The following is a 12298-nucleotide window of genomic DNA, read 5'->3' on the forward strand; positions in this document are numbered from 1 at the left end:
TTGAGACTTATAGATGCTATCATCTGATATTTCGTAATCAACTGTCTTCCAAATCTTACAAATTTACTAATAAGAGTCACTGATAACCATGTACCCTCTTGTATACATGCCGTGTTTCATTTACCACTACAGGTCAACAGGGTGCGTAGCCGGCACCCCGCACGTTTTTAAAGCCTCTCTGGCACAAAAAAAAAAAAAAATAGATAGGCCTAAATGAAATAAGATAAAAAGAAGAAAAAAGGCTTACAGGAATCGTATAGTCTTGGTTGAGACCTAATTTCAGGTTTCTAACATTTTTGGTGAGAAAATTCTCTTATGAAATATGAAAGAGCATATTGGCCAGGAGGAATTCCAAGTTTATTTGATAAAAATAGGTTTTGAAATGCCTGAGATATCCAAAACAAGGCAATCCTAAAAAGATGGGACCCACCTTTTATTAGAATCGCTTTGTTTTACTTTGTTTTTGGATATCTCAGTCATTCCAAAACCGATTTCCATCAAACGAACTTTGGATTCCTTTTCGAATTGTGTGCTCTTTAACTGCTCACAAAGAGGTTTCTAAGTAGGCCTATGAAAAATCTTGCAAAAAAAGTTAAAGGCTGAAACCTCATCGCGCAACCGATATAATAGACCACCCCTTTAACCACGTTTTGTTTTGTTTTTGTTTTGTTTTTGTTTTTTCTCTCTTTTTTAATTGTTGCTGATGTTGTTGTTGGGTTGGGTTTTTTTTTTTCTGGTGCCAGTTCCGGGTTGGAAAAAAAGTGGGGGCGCCAGTGTTAGACCCTATCAAATTCCTATGTATCATTTACAGCAACAACAACAACAAAGTTTTATTTTATCATAACTATTATTGTTCATATACATAATATTGATTAACATTTTATACAACATTGGTTGTTTCTATCCCTATATCTCACATTTTAAAACTATTCTGAAGCACTAAAGATGGGTTTTTGTTTCATCTGCAAATGGTAAATAATGTCCAATGACAAGCATTGGGATATGAATAATACACATTATATACAAATGCATTGTTGGGATACATATTTAACAACATCAAAATTTTCTGAAAACTTTTGGTCAACAATTCATATTGTGATCATTATAGCGAGCAAGCTTCTGTTTCTTATGTTGCGTGCCGTTATAATTTCCTTATCGATGTGTCATGCTCTTTCTCAAATGAAACAAGCTTAAATGAAATGTATTCCTTTGTTTCGGATTAATTCATGCTATTTATACTTTCTACAAATTTTGAGATAGTCGTTTAAAGATTCAAGTATATCGAAGCCTTTTATGGCATTAATAATTTTGTCGTACTATGAGCTAACCAGGACTAATTGGCCCTCCTTGGATTTTTGCTTTTCTTTCCCAAACATAGCATGCGTGTATATAGGCCCTAAGAATTTTCATCGACTCATAGGTTCGAGATGAAATGAAGAAAAAGACACATTTATGTCTGCTTCTGAAACAATCATCGTCTCTCATAGGTCTGTGTGTGTGCGTTTGTTTGTTTGTTTGTGTGTGTGTGTATTAATAGCATTTGAAGCAAACAATGTTGCAAAGTTGACATAAATAAAATGTCGCTTTCTATAATGCCATTATCATTAGAGGCAAAAAAGGGGAACCAATACTACAGTATAAAAAGAAACAGCTGACCCTCAGTGTTCGCAGCTTTATCTTTCTAGTTTTCTTCGAGTATACAGTAGAATATACAAAGCTCTGGCACGTCTGGAGTCCAAAAAAATTGCTCTTCCTGCAAACAGCATGCGATACAACGCCATTCAGTGTTAGACAAAGAACGTAATTCAATTTCCATGTACAACAACAAACTCTTTTTGGTCAGTGCCGAGATCGTCCGGGCAGTTAATTGGGTGCAGTTAAATTTTTCTCGCCGGTCTTTGTGCTAAAAGCTCAAGTTCAAAGAGACGCACAGGCGATTTAAAATCAGTTACGTAACAGAGTTGCGGTTACTCAGAGAGCAGAGTCGCGTGCCTCTTATCCCTAGCACAAAGAATCTCGTGGACAAAGTGCAGCCATGAGACAAAGACCCGTACTGTAGAACGGGAAAGCTGTAAAATTTTAGGCCAAACTACGTAGGCAAGTCATCATATAGGCAAAGGGGGGGGGGGGGGGGGGGTAGATAATTCTATATGATGTCTTATCTGAATTGACTACATGCACGCGCCGCCCCTCGAATGAGGCAAGTGAATGTATTGTATGAAATGTATTGAACATTTATTAACATGTATTGAAATATATTGTATGAATGTATGAAAGATATTGTATGAGGCAGTCCTAGCAATTCTATTTAGGTGACTGGAAAGTTAGCTTTGTGTCAATTGTGATTGTATCATCGCACTGCACTTGTTCTCCCCTCGAATTATTATGAATTATCATCATATATCCGAACAGCTAAAAAAAAATGTATAGAGTAGGCCTAAATTTAGCAGATACACCTGCAGTACCCCTCCCCCCCCCCAAAAAAAAAAAAAAGAATCGCAGAAAATTAACACTTTTGTTTTATTTTTTATCTTGTCTGTTGTTGTTGTTGTTTTATTCTAATCAAATGGGTGGAGGCTAAGCCCTTCACCCTATGCACCCCACCTCCACCCCCCCCCCCCCCAACTTGAAAAAAAAAAAGAGAGAGAGAGAAATACTGTACTGCAGGTTACGTCTACTGTACGTAGATAGGGGAGAGTGGGGTGTACATACTGTATCTACGGGCCTACGCGGGAGAAGTTGGACACCTCTCATATCTCGACTAGAACCATCACTCATTGTGATTAATATACCCCCACCCACAACTGAGGGAATTAGCTCAACCAGGATTATTTTTTTTTTCACTTTTTAATGGAAAAAAATGTTACCATGGCAATGCACTGTTCAACAGTGAATAAATGTATTGCTCACTGTTAGTCAAATGTCCCATATCTCAAGTCAAGTGCTCAATAACTGAGTGAGCAAGATAGATAAACTAAAAATTTCTATGGCTTTCATTAAAAATTGTGTTACCAACACAATGTTGGACATTAAGAAAAAATGAAGTTTGCGCAACTATCCCTATATATATCATAGCCTTCACATGTGCCAAATTTCAAGCCACATGCTAAAAGGCTGAGGGGCTTAGTTGAATTCACAATATAAGTGTATCTTTTTCATTCAAAATATACTGTTACCATGGCAACACATTTTCAACAATGACAAAAGATTTTTTGCACATGGGCTAGGTAATGTAGAGGCAACATGTGCCGAATTTGAAGCCAAAATGCTCTAAAACAGAGAGAGTTATAGATAGGAGAATCGAAATGTTTGTATGATTTTCATTCAAAATGCACCGTTACCATGGCAACACATTGTTCAACAATGATGAAATATGAAGTTTGCATATCTCTGTACTATAGTGGTTGCATGTGCCAAATTTCAAGCTAAATGCTCACAGACTGAGGGAGTTACCTGAATCCACAATATTTGTGTATGATTTTCATTCAAAATATGCTGTTACCATGGAAACGCATTGATCAACAAAAACAAAAGGTTAAGTTTGCACATCTGCGTACCATAGTGGTCAGGTGTGCCAAATTTCAAGCTAAATGCTCAAAGACTGAGGTGGTTACCTGAATCCACGATATTTTTGTATGTATTTTAGTGAAAAGATGCTGTTACCATAGCAACGCATTGTTCAACACAAATGACAGATTAAGTTTGCACATCTATATGCTAAAGTGGTCACATGTGCCGAATTTCAAGCCAAATGCTCAAAGACTGAGGGAGTTAACTGAATCCACAATATTTTTGCATGATTTTCATTCAAAATATGCTGTTACCATGGCAACACATTGATCAACAATGACGAAGATTATGTATGCACATCTACGTACTATAATGGTCACATGTGCCAAATTTCAAGCTAAATGCTCAAAGACTGAGGTAGTTACCTGAATCCACAATATTTTTGTATGTATTTTAGTGAAAAGATGCTGTTACCATGGCAACACTTTGTTCACCACTGACGAAAGATCAAGTTTGCACATCTATACGATATAGTGGTCACATGTGCCAAATTTCAAGCCAAATGCTCAAAGACTGAGGAAGTTAATTGAATCCACAATATTTTTATATGATTTTCATTGAAACTATGCCGTAACCACCATGGCGACACATTGATCACCACTGACGAAAGATTACGTTTACACATCTTCATACCACAATGGTCATGTCTGCCAAATTTCAAGCTAAATGCTCAAAGACTAAGGGAGTTAGCAGAATCCGCAATAACTTTGCATGCTTTTTGGAAAAAAAAACTGTTACCATGGCAACGCATTGTTCACCACTGACGAAAGATTAAGTTTGCACATCTATATACTACAGTGGTCATGTGTGCTAAATTTCAAGTCAAATGCTCTAAGACTGAGGGAGTTAACTGAATCCGCAATATTTCCGTATGATTTTCATTCAAACTATAATGCTGTTACCATGCATGGCAACGCATTGATCAACAATGACGAAAGAGTAAATATGCACATCTATTTACCATAATGGTCACATGTGCCAATTTTCAAGCCAAATGCTTAAAAACTGAAGGAGTTAGGTTAATCCACACATTTTTGTATGATTGGTTAAAAAACATGCTGTTGCCATGGCAACAGATTTATTAACACACACATCAAATGTGTTTTGCACAACTATACATTACATTGATCGCATATAACAAATTCAAATTGAATTGCTACAAAACTGAGAGTAGTTTGATCCACAACATTTTGTAGGATTTTTATGAAAATCTGCCGTTGCCATGGCAACGCATTATGAAATACTCATGAAAAAGGTGTCTTGCACATCTGCCTGTGATAGTGGTCACACATGCCAAATTTGAAGTTAATTGCTCAAAAAATGAGAAAGTAGTTCGATCCACAAGATTTTATGAAAATATGCCATTGCCATGGCAACGCATTATGCGATACTGACGAAAAAGGTGTCTTGCACATTTACCTTTGATAGCGGTCACACGTGCCAAATTTGGGGTCAACTGCTCAAAAAATGAGAGAGGAGTTTGATCCACAATATTTTGTAAGATTTTTTTTTTAATTTACCGTTGCCATGGCAACTCATTATGCAATACTAACGAAAAAGGTATCTTGCACATCTTCCTTTGATAGCGGTCACACATGCTAAATTTGAGGTTAATTGCTCAAAATTGAAAGAGTAGTTCGATCCACAGGTTTTTATGAAAATATGCCGTTGCCATGGCAACGCATTATGCGATACTAACGAAAAAGGTGTCTTGCACATCTACCTTTGATCAGGGAGGTGGGATATAGCGGTCACACATGCCAAATTTGGGGTCAATCGCTCAAAAATGAGAGAGGAGTTCGATCCACAAGATTTTGCAAGGGACTCACCGACCGCCCGACCGACCGACCGGCCACCCGACCTCAGAGTGATTCCTAATTCCCCCCCCCCCCCTACACACTATGTGTGGGTGGGGGTATAAAAAGTTTTGAACTAATCAGGGGGTGTTTCATCAACGTTTGTCAGCGCAACTTGTCAGCGCTGACTAACGTTGACGAAACACCCCTAGGTCTTATCGCCTATATTAGGCAATTGGCCTCAGCAGCACATGGTAACTGCTCCGCAACAACTCTGCTGGAAAGTTTGATTTAGAAGGGTTTTTTTCGGACACGCTCTTTCTTTCTTTCTTTTTTTTTTTTTGGTACAGTTTTGAATTCGATCAGTGTGAAGTCCTTTAAATTCATCGTGTAGCTCGAGCAGGTATATTCGCACGCTATATGTATGCATTGTAGGTCCTAAATTCCAATAACTTGCATCAAAGATAAGGATTAGCTCAATTCGGGTGTTAGCCGCCATTTTGAATTTTGGGGTGCCAAGGTAAACTGGGACATCATCACTGTCCCACTTCTCCCTTTCATTCAAAGTTATGATAAAAATATCAAAGATTTTCTTGCTTTAAATTTCAGATGCTTTAAATGCAACTTTCTCTGACGGACAATAATGGATATAGGAGCCTACACGTTCTTGTACTAGTGTAACGTCTTTCGCCCTGAAACTCTTCAAGTGTAAAAATTCACATACACTCACACACTTTAAGGTCTACGCACACACACACACACACACACACACACACACACACACACACACACACACATATATATATATATATATATATATATATATATATATATAACTCGGGATGTGCATCGCGATCGTCATTCCGCTATTTTGTACGTGTGAACCCGGCTTATGTCTTACTTCTTATGCATTTTATGATACATTGTTACGTCATAATTGAGTTTAAGGATTTTGCACTCATGAAGATAGCGTAAATTTTGAGCTAACAACCGTGCGTGTTGGTTGCTAGCTCAAACTCTAAGCTGACAACCAGGCGCCTTTCTTTGTTATTATTATTATTTTTCTGTGCTGAGCTTCAAATACAAATATCACTGTTACCCTGAGGAAGATCCGTGCAAGGGTCGAAAATTTGGTTTACAAATAAATGAAGTTGGATTCTAATGCATTATGTCAACTTGTTTGTCTTCATCGTCTATATATATATATGTATATATATATATATATATATATATATATAATTATACAATATACTTGTAATAATTGTCTAGGTTATGTTACTGTCTGTCCCACTTTACCCCAACCAGTGTCCAATTTCTCACAGGGGTGGCCTAATTCACCCCGTTCAGAAGCTTTTTTTTAAATCAATATTAGGCCTAACACAAATACGAGACTTTTAGAAATAAGAAATAACAACCCATCATGTAGCCCAGCACCAATAGTCTTTGAGTCCGAAACTTGAGTGTCCATTCTACATATCAGAGAAGTTATGCAAGAAAATTCATCAAATCGCAATTTTTGTTCCACTTCTCCCTATAGTATACTCCCCCTACATGGCATCACGATTACAGTTGAAATAACAGTATTGTCATAAGCATGTGTGGGCAAAAAAATTCCGCTTTAGGCATATCGCATGCGATGCTCGTGCATATTATGTGTGTGTGTGTGTGTGTGTGTGTGTGTGTGTGTGTGTGTGTGTGTGTGTGTGTGTGTGTGTGTGTGTGTGTGTGTGTGTGTGTGTGTGTGTGTGTGTGTGTGTGTGTGTGTGTGTGTGTGTGTTGATGTATACAGTGTGTGCCCCCTATGAACGCGCGTGACAGATACGCGTGTAGGAGATGGATGCATTATTCCCATGTTCCCTAGTTCAGCTAAGGGGGTAGTACCACAGAACTCTTACCGTCTGTGGGTAGTACCGGTGGGTAACAATACCTTTTTGGTTCAGCGAGTGATATCGTACAGGTTTGTACGCGGTCTGCATCGTACTGTACCATACTGACCGCTGGATACACTATGTACAAATCGTATGTATATTCATTACACGCCACTTGATGCTACGCACATACACACAAACACACACATTTATACACAACCCACAGAATCCACCGCGCTCGTAGTCTGCGCGCGTACGTATGATTTCACTCAAACGTACACGCGCGCATCCTGATGTACTCCGTTCATCCAGCCAGCTCGCAAATTGTGGTGCACAGACAAGAACGCCTACGTACGTACAAGCAAGCTACGACGAGGTAGCTGTAGGTGTACGGTATTACAGCGTATTCATTGCAGCTAGCTGTGTGCGGTCTACCGGTACCCGTTCATTTCACGACTTTGAGCTGGACGAGTACACCGCGGGCAGGGTGAACTGGCCAAAGATAGCTGGGTACTAGACCTCTAGCTGTCTATGCAATTCAAGTTTCTGCGGTCGACAGACGAACTGACAGCGAACTGCATTTTAGGCTTCAATTTACACTTTTTTGTGCTGTAATTCATGGTACAACCGCTCACGAAACCGCTTTCAAAAACCGTATAACAGTTAGATCTACAGCTAGTTGAGGGAGCTGAGGTGGAATCCCGAGACGAGGAGTGCTATTCTAACTGGTAATCGCCGAAGTAAACACAAGCCTCGCAGCGCCGGCTGAACTCAGACTGCTAAAATCGTCGTTTATGGGAGAGCTTTCGAAGTCGAGGGTGAGGACCTTTTGTTGTATTGTCACCACTAAATGGGGGATATAAAATTCGAATTGAATTTATCGTATACGAGGGCTCTGTCACCGCCGGAATTGTATCCAAATCTGGGCAGTCCGTCTTTGTTTTCCCCTGATTCACTTACAATGCAAGATGACATGTTGCTTGAAAAAAGTGCAGGAAAACTGCATATGCAGCAGCTCTCTCCAAACCCCGACCAAAGTTCAGATAACTCAGAGGAGTTTTCATCTGTCTCAAAGGCAAAGTCTGGAGATTCAAGCCCTTTAACTGTTCCCGAAAAGAATAAAAGTCAGCCTGACATTGACCACCCATCTGTTACATCTGCAGTTCTTCTGCAGCAGCAGCAACAACAACAACAGTTGGGCATTGGGCTACATCACCCACAGCAGCCAGTTAGCTTGAGTCAACTGCATCAGCAAGAGTCTGCTAATAGTGTAATAAGCAGCAACACAGCTACAGTTTCTAGTGTATTCAATACCCCGAGTTTCTGGTCAACAGCTAATTCTGATGAAACTTTCTTTCAGAATATTCCAGCCATGAATGGAGCAATGCACCAGTTCCAGAATTTCCCCCTGAATTCATCTCCATTGTTCAGTCCAACATTGTCACCCCAGGCCCAGGCTCAGCTGAACATGCAGCAAGCAGCTCACCGTCGTAGCTTGCCCCCACAGCCAAGTGCCCCACAGCAGAACCTCTTTCCGACTTCAAGTCAGCTACAACAGGCACAATTACAAGCTGGAAATTTGCTCTTGGCCAACAAGCATCTAAGTTGGAATGCAGGACAGCCAACATCATGGAATACTGCCCAACAGAGTCTGCAACAACAGACAAATCCATGGGGCACTGTGGGATCCCCATCATCTGCCGCTCAGACCAGTCACCATCGTCGTTCCATGCCTCCACTTTCTACCCATGTTTCAACCCCAAGTCAGTCCTCCCAAAACTCGCTAGGATTATCTCCAAACAAGATGAAAGCAACCAGCAACCCTATCATATCACCCCCCAAATTTCATCGCAGTACTTCGCTACCAGGCAAGAGCTATTCTCAACCCCATCTGCCTTCAACAGCAGGTTCTCATCCGACCCACCAGGGCCAGACAACCTTTGATTTCCCAAGAGATGTAGGAGGTGGTGGAGATGCACAGAGCCATACACACAATGGAACGCAGAATGGGACCCATCATCTGTCCAACAATCACCTGTCTAACAGCACTTTGTTTCCTTTCCAGGTAAGACAAAGATCATTAACTGCAATGATATTTGTTCAACTCAAATAATACATACAAAATTGTATCTACCACAATGTAGAATCTAGATGTAAAATGGGATCTATATCAAACTACTTTTATCTCAATGTTGATTTTGTTAAGACGTAGAATTTCACTAAATCCTAAAATTTTATCGCCTTGATAATCCACCAGAATCTGTCTGGCCTCTCCAGAATCCGAACACACAGGGGCTATATGCGTTCAATGTCAATGCACGAACAGTGACTGTGTACAACTTACAAGGCCACTGAAAAATGTGCCACGCCATTAACCTTTTTGGTGCAAGGTTGCATCGAGGACGTTGCAGCACCCATTAGTGTCCGAATTCTGGCAAGTCAGCACTTGCATTCAACCCTGTACATTCAGTTATTGCATTGGCATGTATGGAGACTTTATTTTTCTTTTGTGTTTTTGAGGAAACCATCACATTCTTAGTCTGAGCTTGAGATACTGTAAAATATGACATGTTCGCCGCATGAAATTTTCATGAATTTCTACTGGCATTCAGTGCATACAGAGTAGACAACTTTCGTGTGCATTTTGATTTTGTGAATCTTGGCGCTCACGAAATTCATGAAATTAAAATGCAAGCGAACATTCCTCGTTTTACAGTAAGCCAAAAAATTTCGCAACAGAACTGCGTATTTCTCAATTTATAGTGCTTTTTCGGCTACCCTGATTCTTAAAAATGGACTTAATTCGCATGCACTTTGGAAAAGGTGCGCAATTCTGCATTTTTGACAGCGAAATTTGGAATTTTAGATAGATTTTTGGAGGTGACTACTAAGGGACTTTCCCCATTGTGAACGGCAGTGCCACTATTGTATGTGAAATGATGTGATACACGTATGTGTGTGTTGTGACAATAAAATTTGCGGGCTTGTGATATGTGATACAATGTAAGTGTCTGGATTCTGCAGGGTGGCCAAAAACTGGTGGTTTTACTCTTCTAGTAGCTAGATTCCATAATCTTACAGTACATCTGATAACCCTGAGGAGCTGCGAACATCTGTATTACAGCACCTGTACCAAGGTTCGACCTCCCTTGCCAAGGTTCGACCATGCGCAAAAGCATATTATAGAGTATGGGTAGAAAGTAAGCTTCTACAGTTTGTAGCAGGCGGTCGATTTTGGATGGCACTATCTTCAAATTGATGGTTGTCTGTCCCTCCATTCGTAATTGATTTTGTGGACAGCGTTACTACAGTTGTAAAATGAAACTTGACTTGCCATAGACCTATTAGGACAACCATGCATTATGGCGGAGGCATACCAATCGCCATATTACAGTACGTCATTGTCTACCGATAGTTTTATTGTCGAGCCCTCCGGAGATGAGGGGAGACTGAGGGATCGCCTGTGGCATCTGTCCGTCGTCTGTCTGTCGTCCATCCGTAACGCTACAAAAAACTACTACTTAGGATTTCTATACAAAGTTACACATCTTAACTAACATGAAGGGTACCAAGTACCTCATGGTCAAAGGTCACAGGCAGGGGTCAATGAACTTAAAGGGCCCAATGTTAAGTTTTTGCGGTGCATTTCGATTATGGCTCATACAGCAAACTTTTGATCCATGTCCGTTTGTGACCAAACTTGGCTGGTAAATGTCCCTTGGGGAGTTGAAGGTCACCACAAGGTCAAAGGTCATAGGCGGGGTCAATGAACTTCCGGGAGTTGGAAAAACATTAATTTCTTCTACGCGAATAGGCGAGTCACATTTTGGCACTTGCCTTGTTTTCACAAATTCAGAGAGTCAACTGATATTCAGGAACTGATCATACGCCATATATTTCGTGTGTCTTTTTCGCGAATTGGGAACTCCCGATGATTTCGCGAGTGGTGAAATTCGCGATCGGGGAGTCCTGTACTGAACGGAGAAGTGTACACTCGTACGTCACATTCACATCGGGATCAGAGTCAATATTTTCGCGTGTCTTTAATTTCGCAAATACAATAAAATCTGTAGCACCTGACTCGCAAAATTCGCAAAAATAAAAACCTCATGAAATATTTGGCGTATACAATATATGAAACTACTTTGAATTGACTCCTGTAGCACAAATGCACTGAATACCATTTCCAAGGTGGGAGATCTCTCATTTTTCTCCTAAAAAGAGATTGATGTCTCATTCCTTCACTGTGGTTCCTGATTGTGAATTCAAGTACCAGTAGTGTCTGGAATCACCAAGACAAAATTGGGATGGCCAATTTGTAATATGCTTGTGGTTAAATGTAGAAACAAAGACCTGTAGAATTGTTGTAAACCTACATGTACACAATTATTGTATGGTGTTGTAGCAGTTCATACTGGTATTCCAGCAAAGGCATTTTTTTATCAGATTCACTTTATAGTATCCACCACTACACCAGCATGTTTCCATGCATCATCAGAGCTGCTTTGCATCACATTGTGTGAACAAAAAAATGTGCCATGTACTGCACGCTATATGTAGTAAAGGCCATGTGGTGTTTAACGCCATTAGAGATTCACAGCTGTGTACCAGTTGCTGTTATATGTCCACGATGCTTATAAAAAGTTAGAAATTTATGTAGTGTCAGCAAAGAATCCGGCACACAGATGATAAATTCCCAGGAGTACCTTTGTCAGAAGTACTGGTCTCATCACACACAGTACACATACATTTGTACAGTGTACATTGTAGTGAACAGAGAATCACAGGGAATACAAAGTACAACTGTATGCCTGTTGGGGCCTACATTGTGTTTTTTTATCAGTGATTCAGATAATGTTTGAAGCAGGCAGTCAAAGGGAAACCTTAGATACATCGATGTACACTGTATGCATGGCAATTTAGACATCAATGGAGAGCTCAGAACACAGAGAGTGCAATGAAATGTTATTAGAACTGTCACTTTAGTGAGTCTAGAAACTGCGAAACAGTCATGAAAAGACGGTGTCTGGATGTACACTGTAGCGTGAATGAGCCCTATGCGTT

General features: G+C 40.0%; 1 protein-coding gene across 1 annotated transcript in view; it reads left to right on the plus strand.

Annotated features, from left to right (window-relative positions):
- Window positions 1–7673: 7673 nt before the first annotated feature.
- The window catches only part of LOC140241752 (cytoplasmic polyadenylation element-binding protein 3-like), a 57621-nt gene continuing 52996 nt past the window's right edge, over window positions 7674–12298 (plus strand). The window contains exon 1 of the mRNA XM_072321502.1: window positions 7674–9299. Within this exon, the coding sequence (XP_072177603.1) occupies window positions 8085–9299 (1215 nt within the window). The 5' untranslated portion in view covers window positions 7674–8084. The remainder of the gene's footprint in view (window positions 9300–12298) is intronic.

This window comes from Diadema setosum, chromosome 18, assembly GCF_964275005.1.
Source record: "Diadema setosum chromosome 18, eeDiaSeto1, whole genome shotgun sequence".
In the NCBI taxonomy this organism is placed as follows: Eukaryota; Metazoa; Echinodermata; class Echinoidea; order Diadematoida; family Diadematidae; genus Diadema; species Diadema setosum.